This window comes from Pundamilia nyererei, unplaced genomic scaffold (assembly GCF_000239375.1).
Source record: "Pundamilia nyererei isolate P.nyererei 1_Seehausen unplaced genomic scaffold, PunNye1.0 scaffold00240, whole genome shotgun sequence".
Classification (NCBI taxonomy): domain Eukaryota; kingdom Metazoa; phylum Chordata; class Actinopteri; order Cichliformes; family Cichlidae; genus Pundamilia; species Pundamilia nyererei.
In genome coordinates, this window is record NW_005187641.1 from 378,049 (window position 1) to 402,701 (window position 24,653).

At 41.9% G+C, this 24,653-nt stretch overlaps 2 protein-coding genes across 3 annotated transcripts in view; both read left to right on the plus strand.

Annotated features, from left to right (window-relative positions):
* taok2b (TAO kinase 2b) overlaps positions 1 to 10,006 on the plus strand; it is a 28,932-nt gene extending 18,926 nt beyond the window's left edge. The window contains exons 18-20 of the mRNA XM_005749254.1: positions 3,969 to 4,181; positions 5,141 to 5,323; positions 6,210 to 10,006. Coding sequence (XP_005749311.1) covers positions 3,969 to 4,181; positions 5,141 to 5,323; positions 6,210 to 7,142 — 1,329 coding nt within the window. The 3' untranslated portion in view covers positions 7,143 to 10,006. The remainder of the gene's footprint in view (positions 1 to 3,968; positions 4,182 to 5,140; positions 5,324 to 6,209) is intronic.
* A 1,092-nt stretch (positions 10,007 to 11,098) lies between these two features.
* Positions 11,099 to 19,705, plus strand: mazb (MYC-associated zinc finger protein b (purine-binding transcription factor)). 2 transcript variants are annotated; one of them, XM_013914955.1, is made up of 7 exons: positions 11,099 to 11,898; positions 12,118 to 12,268; positions 12,986 to 13,416; positions 13,931 to 14,178; positions 14,272 to 14,335; positions 15,871 to 16,042; positions 17,364 to 19,705. In XM_013914955.1, exons 1-7 carry the CDS (start codon positions 11,866 to 11,868, stop codon positions 17,705 to 17,707), a joined length of 1,443 nt encoding a protein of 480 aa, XP_013770409.1. In that variant the 5' UTR covers positions 11,099 to 11,865; the 3' UTR covers positions 17,708 to 19,705. The 2 variants fall into 2 exon arrangements, with proteins under 2 accessions (XP_013770409.1, XP_005749312.1); XM_005749255.1 differs by having other exon boundaries at positions 12,986 to 13,092.
* Positions 19,706 to 24,653: the final 4,948 nt, after the last annotated feature.

Sequence of the window (24,653 nt, forward strand, 5' to 3'; positions counted from 1 at the left end):
GGTCAGGATAAAACTCCAAACCCTTGGCATCTTGAAAAAGGAAATTCCAAGCAGGTTACCGCGCCTGCTGCCCCGGGAGGTCAGAGAGAGGAGACAGAGGGAGAGGAGGAGGAGAGAGAGGGAGAGACAGAGGAGGGAAGAGAGGGAGAGGATGTTTCGTGAGGAGACGAGGTGGGAGTGTGGATTGAGACGAACTTCATCGGGACGGTTTGTCAAGGGGAAAATTCGGCCGTGGAGATAGCAAGAGTGAGACATGTCGGGAACATTTTGGTGTGAGATTGTGTGAATGTGTGTGTGCGAGCGTGCGTGTGTGTGCACGCCATTGTGCAGCCATTCATTGCGTGTTTGGGCCACATTGTCTCCTTTGTTACTCAAACTGGTCACATTTTTAAAGATGAGCCGTATTTAACCCACACACACACAGAGGTTTGTGTGCGCTGGCTCCAGAAGCGTGTGTGTGTGCGCACGCACATAACAAGCCATATTACTGAATGAGCTGGCTCGAGCAACTTGAACAAGCTGTCGAACCCACAGTTGCTCAATGAAACCCAGTGAAGTTTTAATATTTCATTATTTTTGCTTTTTGTAAAAGTTCCTTTAGAAGTTTCTTTAATTTTTATTATTTTGCTCTTAATTTGTAAGACAGATATTTTTTTTTATGGTTATTTTTGAGACCGTTTTTTGTGCAATCTTTTGTTCTTCTTCATAGTTGTCTTACTTCACAGGGTGCGCTGTTTCCTCAGTGCTTCGAACAAATATTAGAGTGTTATGTAGCTCAACGGCTGTAATATCTCTCCCCAAAGCACAAAGTACTGTGAAAATGAAAGATCGTCAATGATTTCACTAACATCAGCCTGAACACTAGCTCTCAGCCGACTGAAAAGTGCAATAAACCGCTGAGTGGTGACGTCTCGGACCATCGTGAGAGCAGAGAGGAATAATTATTAATATTTTGGTCTTAAATGATTAAGTATGGGGCCATTTAGCTGGAACAAACAACATATTCAGTTGATCTAGAATACGTTTATACATTATTATTATTATTATACATGCAGCTAGTGAATACATCATCTAGATTCTAGTTGGATATTATGACTATTATGTTTTATTGCATGTTGTGCAATAATCTTGTTATGATTTACCATGTAAACATTTCGCTCGTAGTAATGGAATAAGAAGTGCCTGCTTTCAAGAGTCTGTTGTGAAGTGATATCCTAAATCTATAGCGGAAACATGAGGAATCAGGATAATCAGGATATGTTTTTGCATAGTGAAAGTATAAGAAACTGTTTAATATTTCAATGTAACTCATTTAATATGAAGCCATATAGACAATCTTTTGAGGTAGAATTATAGTAAAAAGATTGAAACTACTGAATGTGAAAAATGAGGCTGAGCAGGTCGAATGAAGAGAAGGCAGATATCTGATTCTATCAATATTTTGTTTTGCACTGTGTTGAAAGGTATTAAAGAAATACAAATATCTATGAAAAGATCGTTTCAATTTTAGCTCGTGAAGCTTAAAAAATACACCCATCGCAACTCCACTTCACCCGGCCTACGGGTTCAGCAAACCTAAAGATGATCAGACAAGCTGAAAAAAAAAGACTGAAATGATAAGGAAATGAACTTTCTGATCAGTCAGTTCATCATTTCAGCTCAGCGTCAGTCAGACCAAAAGAAACCCACGGTTAATTCTGCTGTTTGTGTCTCTGCTAAACGCCAAAATCCTTTGAGTTCATCTAAATGAAGCCGGAGCAAATTCGTAAAATGCGTTAGCGCTTAAAAAGGCAGGAATAAAGAGCTTTGTTTGTGTCGCCACATGTGAGCTGTTTTTGTGGAGGGACGGTACTGAGTAGGAAAGCTCAGTCTTAACTGTATTTTCACCCAAAGAAAAGGAAAAAATGTGTTTGGGGTTTTTTTGTTGTTGTTTTTTTGCATCTTGCAATTCGAGCTTTAAAAGAAAAGTTTCAATCAATGTTTTATTTGAATGTAACTTGTTCCTTTTGTGTATGTTTACATGTCTGCATTCTGTTTTGTTGTGACACTGAGTGTTTCCACAGAGTTATATCACCTTGAGTTTTTTTTAATATATATATTTAATTAATGCAGTATTTATAAGAGCAGTGCTGCATTGTGTTGGGCAGACATTTCGTCATCCTTTTATTCTCATTTTAGCTGCATGAGTGTTGGCATACTGTACAGCCGTGTGCTCGCAAGCATAGAGAAACATTTTGTCATACACAAAAATAAATTCTTTTGTGTTCAAATCATTGTCTTGTTTGTTTTTGATTTTTTTTTTTTTTGTTTCCATTATTATCATGTCTCCATTTGCTTACTTTCTTCCTTATCTCACTGCGCAAAGAATCCTTTTTTACCTTTTTGTTCATTCCTCCTGTATCATCACACATTCCTGTTGTCGTCTGTCGTCCCCTTTTTGCCCCATTTATAAGCCACCAAAAACATTATTACCAAGTATAAACATAAAATTGTGATTATGACTTGCAAATATTTATGGGATTAAATGGCGATCGTCTGATTCGACCTGACCCAGATTATGCTCGAGGTCTGGGCCGTTTGTTTAACAGCAGAGTATTGATCAGGTTTTAGTGAAATGAGATCAGTTTTTCTTGGACATGACTCGTTAGTTTGTGCAGTACAATCAGCCAAGAAAACAACTCTTTTGATTTATTATCGCCTGACAAATATACAGAAAGGCTCATTCTTAAGAATAAACATCAGATTAAAGGTGCTAGAAAGTGTTTTTACATATATACATTTATATACAGTGCTTTACAAATGTATCAGGCTGCCTGTCATTAAAACAAAACAACTTTAAGTCCATCAAAACGTGTTTAAAAATTACTGAATTGATGTTGTTCTACACAGAAATTTGAGTCGCCACACCGGATGTGTCTCCGAGAAGTCTGAAATTAATCAAGCATAACATTTAACCACTTAAAAGAAATTTGGCACCTTAATTAAACAATAATGTGCTTTACTATTAACTCCTGCCTTTTTCTTTTGAGTAGAATTAAAAATGGATAGCAAAATAATTATATTTTAGCATTTAAAAATATTCATTTGCATTAAAGAGCTCACACATAGGGATGATTAACAGTTACAGGACCAGATCAGGTCACCACAAAATGTTAGGTTATGACAGCAAAACCTTTTCCTACCTATTTAGAAAGTGTATTTTACATTATTTAAGTTGCATGCGTTCATGCTTTGCCTTGGATCAGTGTATTACATTTTCCTTGCACTGTAATCTCACACAGCCTTTAACTTTGCCCCAGTAAGTCATCGGCCAACGTGATGCTTTAATCTATTTCTCAGTACACTAAAAATAAACTAGTTTCTTGGACTTTTGAGCAGACTGTGTACTGTGTGTTTCGTCCAGCTGCTGGTTTATGTGAGCACCTGAAAAAGTTCACGGCGATTGTGTAAAATCACCAAAGCAGGGCTTAAACTTTGCTGCTCCCTCGGACCCTTCTGATTTCAAGCACTTTCTTCAGAGGGAAATAATATTAACATAAGCAACAAGAAAAGGTAAATTTATTTAAATAAAAGAAGCCAAGTCATCTCATTAAGACCATCGCAGAGCTTTGATTACACTGGAATTAAGTAGGACTTCCTTATATGTTTATTTAAATGTTATAAATCCAACCTCTTAAATATAAATGTTAATCTAAGATGCAGACATTCATCATACGAATGTGATTTTTAGATGCCTTAGAATTTAGATCATGTGCGTTTTAACCATCCAACAAGTCTTCATAAACGGTAAATCTCCAACATGTGTTTTCATGACAAAGGACATTTCCTTATGTGGCCGTGATGGTGTCATCCAACTTTAAATATGTAAAATGTTTGACACGTCTGTCACATCTGTCAGCGTGATCATTTCTACAATCAATAGGAGCACTTTAGCCGAGCTGCTTCCATCTTTCTTCTGTCTCCTTCAGTCCAAAGAGCTTCAGATCAAGCGTCAGTTCCAGGACACCTGCAAGATCCAAACCCGGCAGTACAAGGCCCTGCGCAACCACCTGCTGGAGAACACGCCCAAATCGGACCACAAGGCCGTGCTGAAGCGGCTGAAGGATGAGCAGACTCGTAAGCTGGCCATCCTGGCCGAGCAGTATGACCACTCCATCAATGACATGCTGTCCACACAAGCTGTGAGTAAGGCAAGGAGACGTCGTTCACTTCACACTCGCACCACACCACCAGCACCACTGCTGTGCCTGGCTTGGGGGATCTTCCTGCCTGCCTGTCTACCTGCCCGCCAACCAACCACCTCCTGGTCCCTCAGTGTTAATTAAATTTTGTAGCTTGTGATCTGTCCTGCTACCTGCCCCTGCAGTTAAACAGGTCCTTCCTCAAAAAAAACATCCATTCAAAGTAGGAATATTGAAGAGAGGAAAAAGTGATGACAGCTTTGTGAGAGGTTCAGAAGATAAAAGTTAGAGGTTCTGCTATAGCCATAAATTCAGGGCTCTTATTCAGCCACATAAGAGTGCTGTAAACTCAGTTTATCTTTATCATTTTATATAAACGTATCACTTTTCCTAAACGGAGTGTAGTAATTGACTAAACTCTGAATAAATGTTAAGCCATGTTGTGTAATTAGAGCATGAATGAAACAAAGTAAGAAGACGACGGGACGTAACAAAATGTCTCTTGGATAACATGATCCTCTGCGCTGCTTTACCTTGATACGGAAGAGCGCCACGTCGGTCCGCTAAGCCAAATCCCCGCCGCCCTTGTTTGTTCTACTCATGCTGCGACTGCAGCTAAAGTCTGTTTGGGACGGTTTCCCAAACACTGATTAAACTTATAATCCAGAGGTCAGGAAAATATATATTTATCTGTCTGTCATCTGAAACATGAGCCAAACTATAAAACAGACATGACACACAGAGGTCGAAGCACTTCAACACTTTGAAGAAAATATTCTTTTATTGATTTATTTTGGAATATGTTGAATATGCACACACGCTTTTATTAACTTCCCAATCCTTTCCCCTTTTCTTTCCTTGCTCTTCTAACCTTATGAACACATGCAAAGTGATTCCACCTTCAGATCTCTCTTGGTTTGTTTTTTCCACTTAAACACTCCTTTTTCTCTTCCTCTTAGCTTCGACTGGATGAGACGCAGGAAGCGGAGTACAAGGTGTTGCGGATGCAGCTGCAGCAGGAGCTGGAGTTGCTTAACGCCTACCAGAGCAAGATCAAGATCCACACGGACACGCAGCACGAGAGAGAAGTCAAGGATCTGGAGCAGAGGGTGTCCATCCGCCGGGCCCTGCTGGAACAGAGGGTTAGAGCCTTTTGTCACTCGTGTTCAAAGTAAAGCTTCTTAGAATAAAGTGCAAGGACCTCAAACAAGCAAACAGAGAAGATCCCAGACAGATGTAGCTCATCTTTTCACTAGCACATTGAATGATAAATAACAGTCGCTGACGACTCCAAGAGGGCAAGATGTTTTTGGTGTCCGTCATCCAAAGTTCTCCTACAGGCCACATTTGGCCTCGACTTGTGCCCCTCCCTGATGCGTAGTCTAGCTGTCTCAGTTTAGCCACCTTGCACGGGCCAAAATTCAGGCATGTCAGGACTTTTGAGTCACATCTGAGCCAAACGTAGCAAATAAGTGCCAAAAATAGTCCAGATTAGGCTCAGATCTGTCTGCTGTCTGGGCACCTTTAACACAGTGTCCCCCTGCAAGCTGTTTTTGGAGCTTTATTTAATGACATAGACCTCTGTCTGTTCTTCTATGGAAAGTGGAAAGAGGTTGTTTGTTTTTTTAGCTGGAAATAATGGAGGATTGTGTAGCTATTAGTTAACAGTTACAATCTAACGCCTGCAGTTCCTCGTCACTTTTATTGATATCTCACAATGACATCTGGGCAGCTCCATCTACGAAGGATGATGATAAAAAGCTTTCAATGTCCTCAGACTGACTGAAGAATCATAGACTGTACATAAAAGATGGATGTAGTCATCCAAAACAGGAATCCAGTGAAGACGTGTCTTAACCCTGCAGTCTTTATAACAACCAAAGAAATCTGTGGATAAATTACTCCAATTCTAACTTGACCTCATTAACTTCATTCCTGGTTAGTTTATGGTCTGAATCGCTACTTTTAAGTACTTTGTTTTTATTATTGCAATGATTGCACATGCGTTTTTTGTTAATGTTTTGTTAGATCGAGGAGGAGATGCTGTCCCTGCAGAACGAGCGCTCAGAGCGTATCCGCACCCTCCTGGAACGGCAGGCCAGCGAGATCGAGGCGTTTGATGCAGAGAGCCTACGTCTGGGTTTTAGCAACATGGCGCTGACCGGCATTCCCAGCGAAGCCTACCCCAAGCAGGGCTACTCCAACGTGCCGCCCTCCAGCTCCCGCTCAGCTGGCCACTGGAGTCACGGCATCCACCCGCAGAATGTGCCCTCGCAGCAGCTCTCCCGCCGCAGCCACAACAGCAGCGGCGGCGGGGATCGCAGGGGCGAGTCCTCCTCTTCCTCGCACGGCCTGGGCATGGCCCTGGGGCTGGGCCGGGAGGGGAGGGAGATGCACCACTCGTCGCGCTCTTCCGCCTCTTCTTCCTCCTCCTCCTCCTCCTCGTCTTCCTCCCACCACCAGCGACACCACCTACCCCAGCACTACCACCACCAGAGCACGCCACAGCTCTACCGCGAGCGGGAGAGGGATCGAGATAGGGAGCGGGAGAAGGAGAGGGAGCGGGAGTGGGCCGGAGTGCGGGGCTCCGGCGGCGACCTGGCCCACCCACACCCCCTGCCCTTCTCCCATCACCTGCCCTCGCGCTCCTCCTCTCAGTCCCTGGCGATGCTGCCTCCCCCGCCCCCTGCCCCTCCCTCCATCTCCGGGCCGTCCTCCTCCTCTTCTTCTTCCTCCTCCTCGCAGGGGGGGATTTATGTCGGAGGTGGAGGTGGCGGTGGCAGCGGGCTGGCCGTGCGCGGCGCCCCCAGCCTGATGGCCCTGAGAAACAGCCCCCAACCTCTGAGGAGAACGGCATCCGGCGGGGGGCCAGGAGGTGCTGGGGGTAGCGACGGCGTCCTGAGCCGAAGCACCTCAGTCACTTCGCACATCTCCAACGGCTCCCACCTCTCCTACTCTTAGACAGCAGGCGTTAAAACAGCAGAGAGCCCGATAGGAAGAAGGGTGGGCGTGATTTAGGAAGGTAGCTATCACAGGCTGCATCTCAATACTCTCAGCTTGCCACCTTTCTTTCTTTCCTTCCTGGGCTGATCTCAATTCTAAACTCTTAACACAAAGGATTTCTAAACGCACAGAAGGTCAAAGAGATCAGAAGCAAAGAAAGGACAAACTGACATTATTGAGCTGCACCCTGCCTCTTTAGACTCAGGGTGGGTGGAGAGGTTTCCTTCCATTCCCACAAGTATCAAAGAGGAAGGGAGGGAGGAATGTAACCACCTGTAAAATCATTGGATTAGGGTGACATTAGGTAAAAAAAAAAAAAAAAGACACTTCTGTTTAATGTTTTTATCTTTGTATAAAAGTGAGATAAGGTGTGTGAAAGAGGGGACGATTAGCAATTTTTTCCCTGTATGTGTCCTCCTGGAACTGCACAGAGAGAGAGAGGGGGGATGGCAGCCATGTCTTCTTCTATGATATTCTTTGCTGGAATGGAGAAAGAGCGAGGACGAGGGAGGAAACGAGGGTGATGTTTTGTTGCTTGTGTGTGTACTCGTATGTAGTTCGTAGTAGTCCAGATATTATCCAGCAAGCGCCCATAAACTGGACGCGCCGAATGGGCAGAATGCAAGAAGAAAAATTAAGGGGGGGGTTACTCTAATATCCAGACTTCTGGAGTTTGGAAAAACATTTTTTTTATTGCTTTACACGTTTACTTTTTTTGTTAATTTCTCTCTTTTTTTGTATTGTGTATTTAAAAGAAAAACCACACGCGTAAAAAAGTTGCTCAGAACGTCACCAATGCCTTTAAGGGGTTCTTAAAGGGATGTCGTGCCATCTGAATTTTTTTTTTTTTAATTTGACGGCTGTGAGGTGATTCAAAGCCGAATACAAATAACACGGAATGTTTGTAAAGTTAAGAGACTCTTCTTCAAAAAAGAGATAAAAGAAAAAGGAAAAATGGGATGAGGAAAAATCTTTATGTGGAAATGTACAAATACATATGGAGAGAGGGGGGAAAACACATAGCTTTCTGGCATCCATGACGTATTGAGTATCTAAACAACATAGGTGTCTATGGGAGTCACTCCAATTGCATGAGATAGATGTGCAAAAAAGAAAAAAGAAAAAAAAACATTTGTAAAAACATGACGAAACACATTTGAAATGTATCGTACCTGTCCCGAGTTTCACTGGCATTTAAAATCACTCGTCCCACATTTGGTTTGTTTTTGGATCTTTACTGTACATATTTATGGGAATATTAAAGAAAAAAACAATAAAAAAAAACAATCATTTGGTTTTATAGAGTAACAAAGATAATGATAGTAATTTTGATATATTCAAAAACGACTATTGAATTTCAAGATTTAGAGTGACAGCTCCAATTGCATTTTCTATAGGTGTCAATATTACCATAACTAATCCTGATGTAAGTGTTGTTGTAATCATGTTCACGGTTATTTTTTTATTTTAAATTTTTTCTTGCGATAAGCAAAAAGGGCCCACTTTTGGCTGTGTAACAAAGAAACAAAAAAACACAAAAAAAGGTGATAAAAACTGTTGTCAGGTGTGGTGTGTTCAAGGTCTTAATGATTATTAATAAGGGATTATTGATAATTGTTAATGATTTATTTTGTATGTGTGTCAAGCGGTAAAGTCTAGTTATATTACCACTTCTTTCTTTTTTTTTCATTTTTAGACTGAATTTCAGAGACACTCTTACAACAACACCCTGCTATTCACGTGAACACAGACCTCTTCTGGACTCTCATAGAGGGGAAAAAAATTGGCCACTGGAATGTAAACGCTGGTTTTCCTTTTTTATTTGTTTTCAGGGTAAAGTTGAGAATTTGACTGCTGAAGGGTGCAGCATGCAATCAGTATGTTTTTTGTTTTTTTTTTTAAAAAGAAAGTTTTAAAGTGTGATGAGGAGGAAGTGAAAGGACGGGCCTCGACCGAGCTGCTGTGGAGGTGCTCCCTCTGGTGCCGGCACAGCAGCAGTGACAGCAGCAGCCCGTCCACACGGATCAACAAGACCCATCAGTGTTTGGTGTGACGCCCACAGAGGGTCTCGTGGGCGGACATTTACTTGAAGAAGATCAGAAATAACTTTTTTGTTTCTGTTTTTTTTTTTTATTATTATTGTTACTTTATTTAAAAAAATGGAAAAAAGGATAATCACCCTGCTGTTTGTATGACTCAGAAACACCAGCTCAAGACAATTCCCTGTATAACCTACTACTTTATGCTTGGTTGGAATCTCAGTGCATGCATAAACTCCTTATATAAACTAAGACTGGTGGATTGGACACGGCCGTTGTGTGTGGGGACATCAGTGTGACTGTGTTTTTAGACCGGCTGTCAGGGGTTTCGGTGAGAGGCAGGGGAGTCTCGGTTCCCGTGGCGAGCCCTGGATGAAGGAGAATGAGGATTGAACACATGCTCGGCGGTGCTTTGCAGAGATTTTGGGGGGAGGGTGTTGAAATTCTTATTAAATATTCAAGTCAAGCAATTCCAAGCTTGAGGAAGGAGAGGAATAAGGGTCTTAACACATGTACTGGAAAAGAAATGGGGTGCTTTAAAAAAGTAATTAAAAAAAAGATAATAAATTGATATTAACACATTAACTTGTCTTGATTTAATTTTTGGTTTTCACGTAACTTTTAAGTATCTGAAAAATGGGCCTAAATGATCTTAGTTTCAGTTTCTAAAGTGTGAATATTTTCTGTTTTTTAAGATATGGCAAAGAACATCTGTCAGTGTTTTTAAATATTTTTTAGGCAGTAGGGGGCTGAAAATATGGAGGACCAAAATTTAACTTTTGTTTTTAAATGACTGTAACTAAATTGGTATCATCAGTTAGTCTTTCAAATGACATGTTTTTATTTGCGTTTGAATTTACCCATTTATTTATTTAATGTTATTTATCAATGTATTTTTATTTTTTAAATAAAATCCAAGTTTTCAATGTAATTCCTATGTATCATTTTTCCAATTTTAATATTTACATTCTGCAGTTAGTCTTTATATAGAAAAAGCTCAGGTTTTTGCTGATCAACAAACCTTCTAGTGTAATGATGGCACTGTTTTTAAATTGGACAGACCATACATATGTGTGTATGTATATAATATTATTACAAATATTTATTTGTAATAATATTTTGTTAGTTTTTTAATTTAATGCATTTTTTTCATTGGCATACTTGGTCCTCCGTATACCCAGTTAAAGTCCCCCTCTTTAAAATTCAGGGTCTCATATTATTTTATTCATTTAGACATCACTAATTATACATAACTGAAGATGGACCCTTTATTCTTACACTTACCAGTGATCCTAGTGATTTTCTGGGCTCCTTAGTTTAAAATGAAATGATTTCCCTATGATGATGACGCAAACTTTTCTAATTATCCATAATATATTCGTTTTATAAAAATAAGTCAAGTCAAATATTCAAATCCTTTTAATTGTTATTTTTCCCCCTAAGCAGACAAATGCTTCACTAAACAATTACTCTCGTCCATTGTGTTCATATCCTGAGCTGCTATTTGTCCTCCACTGTATCTCTGACATCATTAGCCTGACTGGGAGGATCTGTGCGCACTGCCCTTTAAGATGCGTCTGTCATCGCTCCGTTAATGGAAAGTCACTCCGGCTGTTTTCTGCGGTGCAGATCTGTTCAGTAAGGGCCTGGCTGGAGGAAGGCGGGGAGAAAAAAAACCACGCACGAGTGGATTTTGTGTCGGCCGAAAACCCAGGAAGGAAGCGGGAGAAGGGACAGGGCTCCGCCGAGAGAGACGGAAATGAGAGGGGGGTGTCCAAAGAGGAAACCCTATCCCTTTAAGAGCAAGTGGGACATAGCGGTGCGAGAAAAGGAGAGGAGGGGGAGAAGAAAGAGGAATTAAAAAAGAAAAGGAAGAAAGAGACAGGGAGGGAGGAGGGAGAGCGGGCGATAAAAAAAGAAAGATGACATCCTCGCAGCTGAACGGCCGAGGTGGAGCGATAGGCTGCGGCCCGGCGAGAGCGCCGCTCGCCGGGGTCAGGGCTTGAATCCAACAGCGAGGCTTCGACAAACACCCGATTGGCCTATTTGGGGGGAAATCGGAAAAAAAATATTTGGATTCATAAATTAAAAACAAAGCATGACCTGCTGTGCTGCCAGATACGTGTGTTATAACCCATATTTGTTCTTTTGCGTAAAAATACGCATTTATTTCACGCAGGTTGGCTTATTGTTTATTGCTAAAGTGTGATACTGTGAGATGCGAGGTTTTTTGTTTTTTTGCTTCTTTTTTTCTGGAAGTAGTTTGGACTGTGTGATCCTGCGCTTCAGTGAGACTGCTGTTTAAATTAATTAAAGTTAGAAACCAAAGTCAAAGAGAGAAACGGGCTGTTATTGGCCTGGCCTGCTCCACCACTGCCTGTGTACCGCAGCGTGCGTTAGTCAACAGCTGCGTGCATTTTAATCGTCAGCACTAGGCTACCTCAATGAGAGAAACATATTTTTGCAGACGGCTTTTTTCGCGTTTTTCCAGAGGACCCGGGAGCCCGGCGTTTCTGCTGCCGGACAGGCGGCTGTTTGCGCCCCGATCAGCGGCGGGCCGACCCGAAGAAAGCGATGCAAAGACCGCTCTCCTCGATCTCAATCCAGAGCTGACTTTCTAATCTCCATCGCTGTGGCGCAAAATGGATGCTGCTTGGAGCAATTTTCTCTTCCAGGTAGGCCTCTCTCTTTCCTCTTTGCTCTGCTTTCACTTTAACAGCTCGCGTGCTGTCGCGCAGGCCTCCCCCTCTCTCTCCCTCTGTCTGTCTCTCAGTGTGGGTCCACAGCTGTCCTGCAGCCCTCACTTCTTGCATTTACTACGCCGCACTCTTGGAGAAGATATAGCTGTGACTTGTGTTTACATTTGGTGATGGCCTTCTCCTTTGCTTCTCCAGAGTACTCCCACTCAAAACCAAGTGGAGGGGAGCCTCCAATCAGAGCTCTTGCCAGTTCATACGAGTTCTCCCCAGACCCCACCCACAGAGCACATAGCACAGCCTCCTTCAACTGTGGACACCACTGCTCTCAGTGAGGAACCTCTGCCTGGTAAGGGGACACTGCACTCTTAAACACCTGTGGAGCTCAGAAAAAGTGTTTGTGAAAAGACCGGACACAGCGAGGCAGATGATGGCCACAAAAATTTGAATCTCTTAAAATAGCCGAGTACTGAAACGTGCAAATGCAAATGGCAGCGAATGAACCACTTGTGTGGTCTAAAAAATGTAAAAAGTGTACAGGTCACTCATGGATTATCAGGTACAGGTGAATGACACAGTGTAGAGCATCTCAGCATCGCTATGACAACAGCATGAAGAATATCAACTCATACACTGGTGATCAGAGCAGGATTGTGTAGTTTATGAATAATGTGTATTTATTTTTGCTATCATAGAAAGCAACTAAATTTCTTTAATCCTACCAAGCCTGAGCCATGAAGCTCTTCAGCACATCGTCTTCACTTGTGTGCCAGCAGAAAAATAAGAAATATGGAGCACTGACCACCACATCCCCATCTGTCACTCGGATAATAAGTCACCCTCCCAAAATGTGAATATTTTCGATTATACGTGTCATCTGTGGTCGATAAGAGAATATCTTTGAGGTTTAGAGTGTCTGACCGGCCACATACTCTGTATGTATCTGTTTTCCTGCAGGATGCCTTAAAGGATCATATAAAGCATCAAAAGTTAACATCTTTCCTTCTTTCTTTCTTTCTTTCTTTTTTCCATCATCTGTCTTTCCTCACACCTCCCTCGGCTCCAGTGAAGCCCGTGTCTCGGCCAGCTCGCGTGCAACACATCTGTGCCATCTGCAACAAGCAGTTCAAGAACAACTACAACCTGCGGCGGCACCAGTCGGTCCACACTGGGGTACGCATGAAGGACAGGGCCAGAGAGCAGGCGGAGGGAGCAAAGGAGAGAGCTGCCAGCCAGGTGGTGGCGGCGGCGGCGGACCCGTCGGCAATGGCGGTGGGGGCCGGAGGGAGGGCGGAGAGGCCCCATGTTCCCCTCTCCCTGCTGCACCTCTCCGCGCCTCCCCCTCTCGCCCCTCCCGGTGTGCTGGCGGGCGTTCAGCAGCCTCCCCTGGGTGGTCAGGATTGTGAAGGGGTGGCCATGCCAAACGTAATGGCTAGTGTTAACCCTCATGCTCCGCCTCCTGCTGCTGTCGTCATGGCCACAGGGGCGGCAGTACAGGTGGGTCAGGGCCTTGTGGAGATGGCTGTCGTCAACCCCGAACCTTCAAGCATGTTGTTTCTTAAGCTGCCTGACCGGAGGGATGGTTAAGACGTCTTCTCCCCGCGAGCAGCTGCCCGTGTGTCACCTGCTTTGTATTTGATTCAAATTCCCCAGTTTCTCACATTTTCCATAAAGCCCAGGAACAGAAATCCGTTAAGGGACCAGTAAATTCCATCCCAGTGTTTGGCACTGGTCCCTCAGTTTGAGAAACACTGTGCTTGGAAGCCTCCCCCATGCTCCCCTGCATGTTCTCTGTAACACAAACAGTGTGAAAGTGGCTAAATGTTTTGCACAAATAGTGAAAACTTTGCACAACCCACACTTAATTGGCAAAATCTCAGCGTGCATCTTGCATGGTTTCCACATAAGAAACAGGGCAGCCAACAATGAACGCATTTCTTTTCACAGTGCAGCGGCGAAAAGCTTAACGTCTGAACTCTGTAGTGTGCTTATCTTGTCTGCTTTGCCTCAGCGGCCCACGAACCCCAACCCCAACCCCGTGAGGAAGAACCACGCCTGCGAGACGTGCGGGAAGGCCTTCAGAGACGTCTACCATCTCAACCGTCACCGCCTGTCCCACTCAGACGAGAAGCCGTTCTCCTGTCCCATCTGCCAGCAGCGCTTCAAGAGGAAGGACCGCATGAGCCACCACGTGCGCTCCCACCAGGGCGGCGTGGAGAAACCCTACATTTGCCCCCACTGTGGAAAGGCTTTCTCCAGGTAATGCAGCAGAACGAATGTTCCCGACACACTTGCGGCACGTGAAGAATTTCCTGCTCTGACGTGTTTCTCTGTTCTTTCTCTGCTCCCAAGGCCCGACCACCTCAATAGTCACGTCAGACAGGTGCACTCCTCAGAACGACCCTTCAAATGCCCCGTAAGTCACAATTATCTCGTGTTTTATCTTCACTTTACTTGACACGTTTAGTCACTTCACTGTGTGCATAGTGTTCCTCTTACACATTGCAGTGCTTTTATATTTTCAGCTTATATATTGCAGACAGACACGAGTATATGAACAATGAGAATATTACCATGGAAACTGATGTGGATAAAGTACATATGTATCTTAATCAGATATGTAGGCATAACATTTATTTAACATTATTGTGAACATTATGCCTACATGCAGCACAACTGAAGCTGGATATTTACACAGGCAAGATCAGCATGTCTCATCGCACACTTGTGTGTTTATGTATATGTGCGTCTACATGCGTCATACATAAAGATGTGAACTACAGATCTTTGAACTTTCGTTAACTTAAATTTGATAAATATTGGTTTATCAACTATATGATTACGAACCGTGACAGTAAAAATGATAAAACTCTTTCACACAGATACACACGGACTTATTAGACTGTGGATCACGCGCACACAGTCCAATATAAATATATATATAAATATAAATATGCAGCCATCATGACACTGAAGTTATGAAATTCTCTTTTACTGTATCATTGTATGATCAACAGAACAAAATCTTGCATAACAATTTTTTTTTTGCACTTATTGAGGGGTGAGAGTCTCTGTGCTGAGTGTAGTAGCAGTCATTACATAGTTCACGTGGCCCTTTAAACATACATAGATTTATCTGTTTATTTATTTATAAAAAATAACTTTTACCACTGCTGTTTTTAATTTTTGTTATTATGATTAAGTAAATTAGCTTACCAACAGTACAAACACAGACCAAATAATCATATGCTATGGGCATGCGCTAACTGTATAAAAAAGATGGAGTTAGCTGCTGACATCACAGTGGCTTTTGAAGCCCTCTTTGAAGTCTCAATTCTGACATCATGACTGTCACCATCCTGGGGGGGGGGGGGGTTTACAGCCTGAAGTGAACATGTTTGGATAAGAGGGCAAAGTGCTAAGTTGCTAGCTAACGCAAGATAGCAAACAGATACCCGCTAATAACTGCTAAGTAAAGAATTTTACTCACCAAAACTGGAGCTTAGGCTTCTTGAACAGGCTGTTAGGTCCATTATCCACAAAGCAAAGCATAGTATTTGTCTGATAAATGCCCTGGAAATCTTTAAAATGTCAAAAGCACCCCAAAGAAATTAGCTGTGGTACAGTGGCGCTAACAGCTACAGCTTCCTATGTCAGCATTAGCAGTGTGAACATTGTTTTGGACATATATTGATCCTGAAAAGGTAAAATAGCCGTAGAACCTAAACACTTTAAACAAATGTATTTCTTCTGTAAAGAAAGTCTGATGGATGAAACAGTGCGTTAGCGACGAACAGTGTGCGGAATACATTTGTGGGTTTTCAAATATGTCCAGCTGTCACTAAGATTTTGTGGCGTGCAAAACATAATATTGTAAAACCTCACTTTAAAAATTGTAGTTTGCGAAAAGTTTTGCCATCATATTGTCATATTGCTTTCTTGTTTTTTCAGACATGTGAGTCCAGTTTCGCTACTAAGGATCGTTTGCGTGCACATATGATTCGCCACGAAGAGAAGGTGCCCTGCCACATCTGTGGGAAGCTCCTGTCAGCTGCTTACATCACAGATCACATGAGAGTGCACAACCAGTCGCAGCACCACTCATGCCATCTCTGTAACCGCAGTAAGTACAGGTGTTTTATTGCACTACATTCAATATAAATTGCATTTTGAGGGAGGAAACACGGACATTAAAGCAGACATAGCTTTAGGGATGAAACAGAGACTGTGGACTCTGTAGTAAAAATGTCAAAAACAAAAAGACCACAGTGCACCTGGCTTAACCTTTTTTACTCTTTTGTTCTTGCTTTGTGTGAAAGATGAAGAAAAAACAGAGAAAAGGATCATTTATCTTGCTCTGCCTGAAGAAAACAAAATCAATCTACCATCACCGCTATAGCACGCGCTTATGTGCTGCACTATTTCCTGGCTGAGTGCTGCAAATGCCTGAAGTCACAGCTGTTTGTTCAGCAGTTTTACTGCGATAGCAAACCTCCAGAATGTTTCAGAGAAAGAGTCCAGTGACTTTGAACGTGGCATGATTTTTAGTGCCAGACCTGAGTATTTCAAAAACTGCTGATCTGCTGGGATCAAAACCATCTTTGGGGTTTACAAAGAACAGTCTATAAAATATCCGGTCATGAGCAGTTCTCTGGATGACTGCGTTGAGCTGATAGGAAGGCAACAGTAACTCAGATAACTTCTTATTACAACCAAGTTATGCAGAAGTAAAGCAGAGTATTGATTTCTCCTGCAACATGGTGGGGTCAGAATTTGGAATAAGCTTCATAAAAGCATGGCTCAGTCCTATGGCCATGAGCCATAAAAGCATGGCTCATGGCTCAGTCCTTATATCAGTGGTGGTGATGGTGCACTGGTGCGTCAAATATTGTCTTGGCACACTTTGAATCTCTTAGAACAAAGTCTCAGAGGAATGTTTCCAGCACCTTGTTGAATCTTTGCCAGGAGTACAACCCAGTACTAGCAAGGTGTACCTAACAATGTGGCCAGTTCACTCTTGTTGCATAACACTTACGGTAACTGAAAAGTGTCCATCTAAACTTCACACAGAAGGCCCCGGCCAGATGGTGGAGTCGAACTCGGGACATTCTTGCGGTGACAAGTGTATTTGTAAAATTTCAGACTGTTAACATGAGGTTCCAACATCAGTATTTGATATTTATTTAGTGTCCAATCACATTTACACACTCGTTCTTTCACTTATGACCGTTTACATATTTAAATATGGTATTATAATAACATGGTAGCACTGTGGTTGGCAGGCTTGGGTCAGGGGAGTCTTGCAAAAGAGAAAAAAATAAAACCTTGAGTTTTTAATTTGTCGTTTTATGAGCTTGCTGCATTGTTTCGTTTGTGCTTGGATCTCAATTGCATCATCTCTCGCTGAAGTAACGCTTCTCGGCTCTCTCCCTCTCGCCCATCAGGCTTCACCACACTGACGTACCTTCGTGTCCACGCTCAGAAGCACCACGGCCAGGAGTGGAAGGACAGCCCGGGGGGCTTTGGCGGCAGCGCCTCTGGCGGCATGCTCGTCTGTCACTTGTGTGGCGTCCACTGCAAGACGCCCACCCAGCTCCAGGGTCACATGGGCACCCACACCAACAACCAGGCCGCCCAGAACCCCGTCACCTCTAATGTGGCTGCCAGCAGCTCCATCACCCTTAGCAACATGGTGACAGCACCCACCGTCTACGTCACCGGTAACACGGTGGTGGACCTGCTCGTCACAGACTGCTCTAGCATTGCAGCACCGCAACCCCAAAGTTAGCAGTAGAGAGCTCATCAGCAATAACCCCTGTCCTTCAGCAGAGGGCAAGGTCAGAGACGGTTGGAGTTACTCGTAGATGCTGATCCGATTTTAGTTTTGTCACATCCCCACTCACGGGTAAGGTTAGGATGAAGAGTTGAGGGGAGATTAACACCAGTCAGTGCTCAAGGGCAGTTTAACCTCAGAGTTGCAGAGCTGAGGCACCAGAGAAAAGGAGAAAATGGAGGAGCCGGGGAGGGGGGCAGACAAAAGGACATTTGTAGCTGCAGGAGGTTCAGTGACACTAACGACAAACGTGGATGTGTTGTCCAGATATTTCCGAGTGCTCTTGTACGTTTAAAACTCCAATGAAGCTGTGGTATTGTGAGCATCTACTGTATCACTCTCCTCTCTCTTTCCTCTCTCTCTGCCTCTCTGTCTCTTCCCTCGACCCCGGCGTCGGCTGCTCTCTGCAAGCGCACCAAGTACTGTATGTATATCTCACACCAGCTCTGATCTTACCTCCATTTTGCAGCTCACTTACTAAGAATCCAAAAGGCTTGTGTTTAAAATAAGTAAAGAAAAAAAAGTAGCAGGGAGAGAGCAACTCCCAGAAAATAAAACGAAGAATCGGTTTAGAGGGGAGGTCGCGTGGATGGGTGCGCGGAAGTCTCGGCTCGACTCGCATGTTGGCTTGTATTTTGTTTTATTTCATTTGGGGTTTTTTTCAGAGAATTAACTTTTGATTTGAAGCGGCGATGATCGTTTCTTTAAGTCTCTTTGATTCGGATGTTTGTAGATCGGGACAGAAGACGGCATGCATTCGTGGGATGTACTTTATTCATTTGTCTCCATAAAGGTACAGAGATGACGAGAGAGCTGCGTTCAGCACCGTCAAGCACCTTAAACTTGTTATTGCTGGATTCCGTAAAGGATCGAAGTGGGTTTAAGATTTCTTGGATTTTTCTCGCTCTGAGTCTTCCTCTCTGGGTCTAGCCTTTGAAATTTAAAAAAAAAAGAAAAGAAAAAGCAAGAAACAACTGCTAACAAACACTTCAGCTTCTGACATGGCGAAATCTTGCACCTGAGAACTACCTTTTTGCATGAAAACAAGCTAGCTCAGTCATGCGTATTGTTAGGGAGCTGTGATGACAAAAGAAACTTTTCAGCAGTTCCACTAAGTAAGTTAGTTGGCTGTAAACAATAATATTTATAAAAGTGTTGATTTCATTCAGACATTTTTAACATTGTTGGCCATTCATTTGATTGTATCGCCACAGTCCTTTTGTTTTCTCTATGTACCAGTCCAATGAGTGAAACTTATGCATTAGATTTAGTCATTTAACCCTCTGTATAGCACATAATGTTTCGAACACGTCATTTTGCATTAATCATGTGAAGAATGGACTTTTTTTTTTTGAGTTATATTGTGGGTGATTGAGTGGTGTTGAAAGGGCTTCTAAAGTCACAAGTTGGAGTTTGATGACATAAGTCGGAATTTGCTGTAAACTAAATCCTGGTTTCGTACTGGAGCGAGTTTTCAGTTTTGTGTTGATACGTTATCTCGAGATTCATAGAGTTCTTTTCACCTTTTTTTTTTCTTCCTTTTTCTTTTCCTTTGGAAATACGTTCTTCCTGTTGAGAAAATTAGTGAATTACTACAAGTTAATTTTTAGCTTTTCTCCATTACATTAAGAAAAAAAAAGTAATACCTCTACTCTAGGATTCTGTACAGCTCTTGTGATACATCTTAATGCCTTATCGTACTCAACTGCATTTTAATTCTTTTATGATAAAATATTTCAAATCTTAGTCATGGATTCATTAAGAATATTAATGGGATGTATTTATATTTATATTTTTATATTTCTCAACAGTATGCATGTCTAAAAGGTTGTTAGAGCAAAAAAAAAAATCAATGATGCTTACTACAGTCATAAATATTATGTTATTTTGTAGATGCAGTAGAGTTCATGTTATTATTTTGTAATTTGGACAATTTAAATTAAAAAGAGTAAATGGGCACTGGTTTGTGGGCTGATCCTTTCTCCGACCGTGTAAGACGATCGTCCATCCATCTCGGTCCCGGTGGGGCCTGGAGCCTCTTTCAGTAGATACTGAGTAAATGGCAGGGTACATGCAGGACAGGTCTCTACTCCATCACAGGGCTAACTCAGAGAGACAGGCAATCATTCACACCCCCGCCAACTAACCTAACGTGCATGTCTTTGGACTGTGAGAAGAAGCCAAAGCAGCCACAGGGAGAACAAAACCTTCTGCTGTGAGGTGGCAGTGCTAACCACAATGGCACCACTGATAAGAATATTAATAATGAGTCTTCAGTTTAGTATTTCACATTGAAATACACATTAAGTAGCCTATTAAACATAAATGATGCATAATTTGGTCTGCAAAGTATAAAGGTTGAGTAAGGGAAGGCAGTTAAAAGGATTATAGTAGTGTAGTGCTGTCTGATTACATGCTAAAGTTGCACATATTGATCATTTGAGACCATAAATCTTTACCCATTCATTTATTTCTTCATAGCTGGGCAATTTACAATGCAGGATACTAGTGCTGATTTTAATTGAAGACACGACAACTAAATTGAGTAAAAGGTTTTTGTATAACATTCCAACAGGCAGCTATACATTAGGGATTTCTTTTGTATCAGGAATGTTCCAAAATGTCAGGTTTCACTGTGGGAAAAAGGGATAATGTTAGTAAAAGTCCATACAGCAGCACCAATTTGGATACTGGATAAAGCCAGCTTTAAAATTCTTTGACATTTTTCACTTAAAATTAATCAGAAAATATTGATGACAAGAAAAAAAGTTTTAGCATGTTTTCAGAAAAGAGAGAAAATATCCAGTGAGCAGCAGTTCTCTGGGTGACAATACCTTGCTGATGTAAGAGGAGAACAGCCAGACTGCTTTGAGTTGAGTGGAAGGTAAGAGTAACTCAAACAACCACTTCTTACAAAGTACAACACAGCAAACCTTGAAGCAGATGGAAAAAACAAAACACACCAGGGGCCACTCCTGTCAGCTAAGAACAGGAAACTGAGGCTACAATATGCATGGGCTCACCAAAACTGGTAAATGGAAGATTTGAAAGATGTTGACTGATAAAAACATGGATCCATCCTGCCGTGGATCAACGCTTCAGGCTGCTGGTGGTGTATGATGTGAAGGATATTTTCAGTCATCAGATCTCAATCCAGTAGAGCATGTTTTTGACAATAATACAATTTTATTTATATAGCACATTTAAAAAACCACAGGTATGCCAAAGTGCTTCACAGAATGAGTTAAGAGCAATAATAAATACAAATATAAAGCACAAAATACAAATAAAATATACTAACAGGCGGGTGACATAACTAACCAATAATACACCAGGCATAGTAGGCACAACCCGAAAGGCTTAAGGTTAAAACATTATAAACATTAACAAAATGATAAAGATAAGTTCCAGTACACTAAAAATGTGGGCTCTAGGAGGCGGGGAAAGCAAGGCTAAACAAATAAGTTTTTAATCGAGATTTAAAAGATTGAATTGTATCAGACGCCCGAATAGCTAGGGGGAGGTTATTCCAGAGGTAGGGTGCGACAGCGACGAATGCGCGGTCACCTCTGGTCTTGAGCCGAGATCTAAGTCGCACCAGGAGCATTTGGCCTGCTGATCTAAGCGCTCTCCCAGGGGTATAAAAGCTGAAGAGATCCGTAAGATAGCTGGGCGCGGCGTTATTTATGATCTTAAAAGTGAGCAATAAGATTTTAAAATCAATACGAAATTTAATAGGGAGCCAGTGGAGGGCGGAAAGAACTGGAGTAATAGACTCAAACCTGCCAGTTCCAGTTAAGAGACGCGCAGCCGCATTTTGAACGAGCTGCAGTTTGTGAACAAGGGCAGAATGGAGACCAGTATAAAGGGAATTACAATAATCTAACCTTGATGTAACAAAGGCATGGATAAGTTTCTCCAGGTCCTTACGTGGTATGTAGGGCTTGGCCTTAGAGATTAGACGTAGTTGATTGAAAGTCGATTTAACTACGGAGGACACATGTTTGTCCAACTTGAAGGAACTGTCCAAGACAACACCCAGGTTCCTCACAGTGTCAGAAAGGGAGTCAGCATAGGGCCCAAAAATACCAGTTAGTTCAGCCCGAGAGAAGGGAGTATCAAAGATTACAATTTCTGTCTTCTTATCATTTAAAATGAGAGAATTGCTCAGTAGCCAGTTTTTAACTTCATTCATACAATCAAAGAAGTGTTGCAATGACGACGTGACATCCTCAGCTAGTTCAAAATAGATTTGAATGTCATCCGCATAGAAGTGAAAAGAAAAGTTGTATTTATCAAAGATTCGGCCCAAGGGTAACAAGTATAAAGAGAACAGCATGGGACCCAGCACAGACCCCTGGGGGACACCAGAGGTGACAGGGGCAATGGAGGAGGAGTAGGTACCCATGGTGACAGAAAAGGACCTTTCTGAGAGATAGGATTTAAACCAGCTATCCGTGGAGGAACGGGATATTCATATTACTGATGTGCACCTGTGACGGCAAGCCACACATGGTAAGGTCCACACCTCACCGCCAGTTGATTCACTTTAGTTTACTTTGCAGTCACTACTTTAAATATATTCTATTTATTGTCCAATATTGTTTCTTTATTAAATGTATTTATTTTTTCATTTCACCTTCCAATGTTTGTATGGCATGCACACATATTAACACCGCAAGGTCAAAGTTCTGTTTTATGTTATATTAATACATCTGTCTTTGCTTGAGTTACCTGGGGTTTGGCTTCCCCTTCCTGGCTAGCAAAAGGTGTGGCAAAGGGCTGGGAGAGCTGAAGAATAGCTGACAGCCTAATTGGGTGAAACCAAATGATTCAAGTTTGTTTAATTTTTTGGATTAGTTAATGTTATTGCAGCCATTTTCCCCCCTTGTGTGTCATTTGATTTAGCTAAACCATTAATTAAGTTCCCTTGAACTTGAAATGTATGGCTGTACTTATTAGTATAGTCAGACTGTATAGATGACTGTACTATACATACAGCATTATGAAAAAGTCTTGAGCCAACCCTTAGTAGTAGTAGTATCATTATTTTCTTGACATTTCTTTAAGTAGTCTTTAAGAATAGTTCTCCGGGCTTCTTAGAGGACATTCAAAGCTCTTCTTTGGATGTTTGTTGGCTTTTGTTCTGTTCTCTGTCAAGATGATCCCACACTGATTCAGTATACCGAGGTCTGAACTCTGGGGAGACCAATCCATGACTGATACTGTTCCATTGTGTGGTTTTCTAACACTGTATTGGCAGAAGAATTAAGCTGTTGCCAATCAGATGCTTTCTCAATGGTATTGCATGGTGGATAAAAATCTGATGGTACTTTTCTCTGTTCATTATTCCATCAATTTTAACAAGAACTCAGACACCAGTAGCTGAAATGGCCCCAAGCAAATTTTACTACTCAGACATGCAGCTACATGTTTGCAGTTTAACTGAGAAAAAAATATTTCATGTTTCTACAAGAGCGGATGCCGTTGAGAGTTCAGGAAGACTGTTAATGTCCTTGGGTGTGGACTAAAATATGATCAACTAGTAACAAACAGAACTCATTTTACACTGCATGTTATTAGTAGCTGTTCTTTGATAACTTTAAAGAACAAGAATTGGGTCCATAAGTTTGACTATAGTTTGGATTTTGTCTCATAGACAAAGGGTCAAAAGTATACTTGCACCCCCATTTTACATATCCTTAAGCAAGGCCACTTCAGAAGCCTAATGTTAGCCTGCTTTATCCTTTCATAAACCAGTGTTGATGTGTTTGGCATCATTGTCCTGTTGGAACACCCAACTGTGTCCACGTTCCAACCATATAGCTGTTGATCTGAGGTAAAGTTGAAAAATTTGAAGATAGTCCACTGCCTTCATTATTTGATCCAATACCACTAGCAGCAAAACAGCCCCAGGAGCATGATGCTACCTCCACCATGATTGACGGTGGTACCGTGTTTTCTGTTTTGAAAGCCTCAGCTTTACTTCTCCAAACATAACTCTTGTCATTGTGGCTAAATAGCTCAATCTTTGTCTCGTCTGACCATTTGGCTTGTCCATGTGGGCAGCTGCAAATTTCAGTTGAGCTTATAGGTGTCACTTTTGGAAGGGGGCTTCATCCTTGGTCAGCACCCTCTCACTCTATAGCGATGTAAAACTTACTTCATTTTGGACGGTGATGCTGGTGTTGTAGCAGTTTCCAGTTCATGGCACGATTGAGCTTTGGTGGTTCCTGGGTTGTTCCTGAACATCCTAACCAGTTTCTTCTCATCTGAGGGTGATAGTTAGTGTCATCTTCCAGACCTTGGCAAAGTGGTGACACATCTGGATATCTTATACTTAATTGTTTGAACTGATGATCTTGGAATCTGCAGTTGTTTAGAAATGGCTATAGGAGAAATCCTCAACTTGTGTAAATCTACACTTCTCTTTCTTAGATCTTCACTGAGTTCGTTAGAATTTCCCATTGTTCTCTGTGTTGATTGATCCAATAAGTTCTGTCAAACAAATTCTTTTTATGCTGGCAAAGAGAAACTGGCAGTTGTAGTCTATCATAGTCAGTAATATGAAGTTCATTGGCCTTGGCCTTGTTAAGTTAAAAGACACTGAAGATTTAGGTGAGTATATGTACTGTATATATATTAGACGCTGTATATATACTTCTCACCCAATGTGGGTAAGAGAAAGTCCCAAATACATGTAAATGTGTAAACCCAATTCTTGTTTTTAAAAGTCATTAAAGACTTTGTACAATCATTCCATCCTGGAAAAGAAACAGTTCGAAGAAATCATTAAAATCACATAGTTGCCATAACATTTATGCCCATAATGAGTATAAGTAAACATCTGACCATAACTGAATAATGACTCCTTCAAACTCTGATATATATATCTATATAT

What these genes read in the sequence shown, in the direction of transcription:
- mazb (XM_013914955.1), top strand. Translation starts at nt 11,866, where the DNA reads ATGGATGCTGCTTGGAGCAATTTTCTCTTCCAG. An exon ending in CAGTGAGGAACCTCTGCCTG is followed by an intron (nt 12,269 to 12,985) that starts GTAAGGGGACAC and finishes CCTCGGCTCCAG; the next exon opens with TGAAGCCCGTGTCTCGGCCA. An exon ending in CCACAGGGGCGGCAGTACAG is followed by an intron (nt 13,417 to 13,930) that starts GTGGGTCAGGGC and finishes GCTTTGCCTCAG; the next exon opens with CGGCCCACGAACCCCAACCC.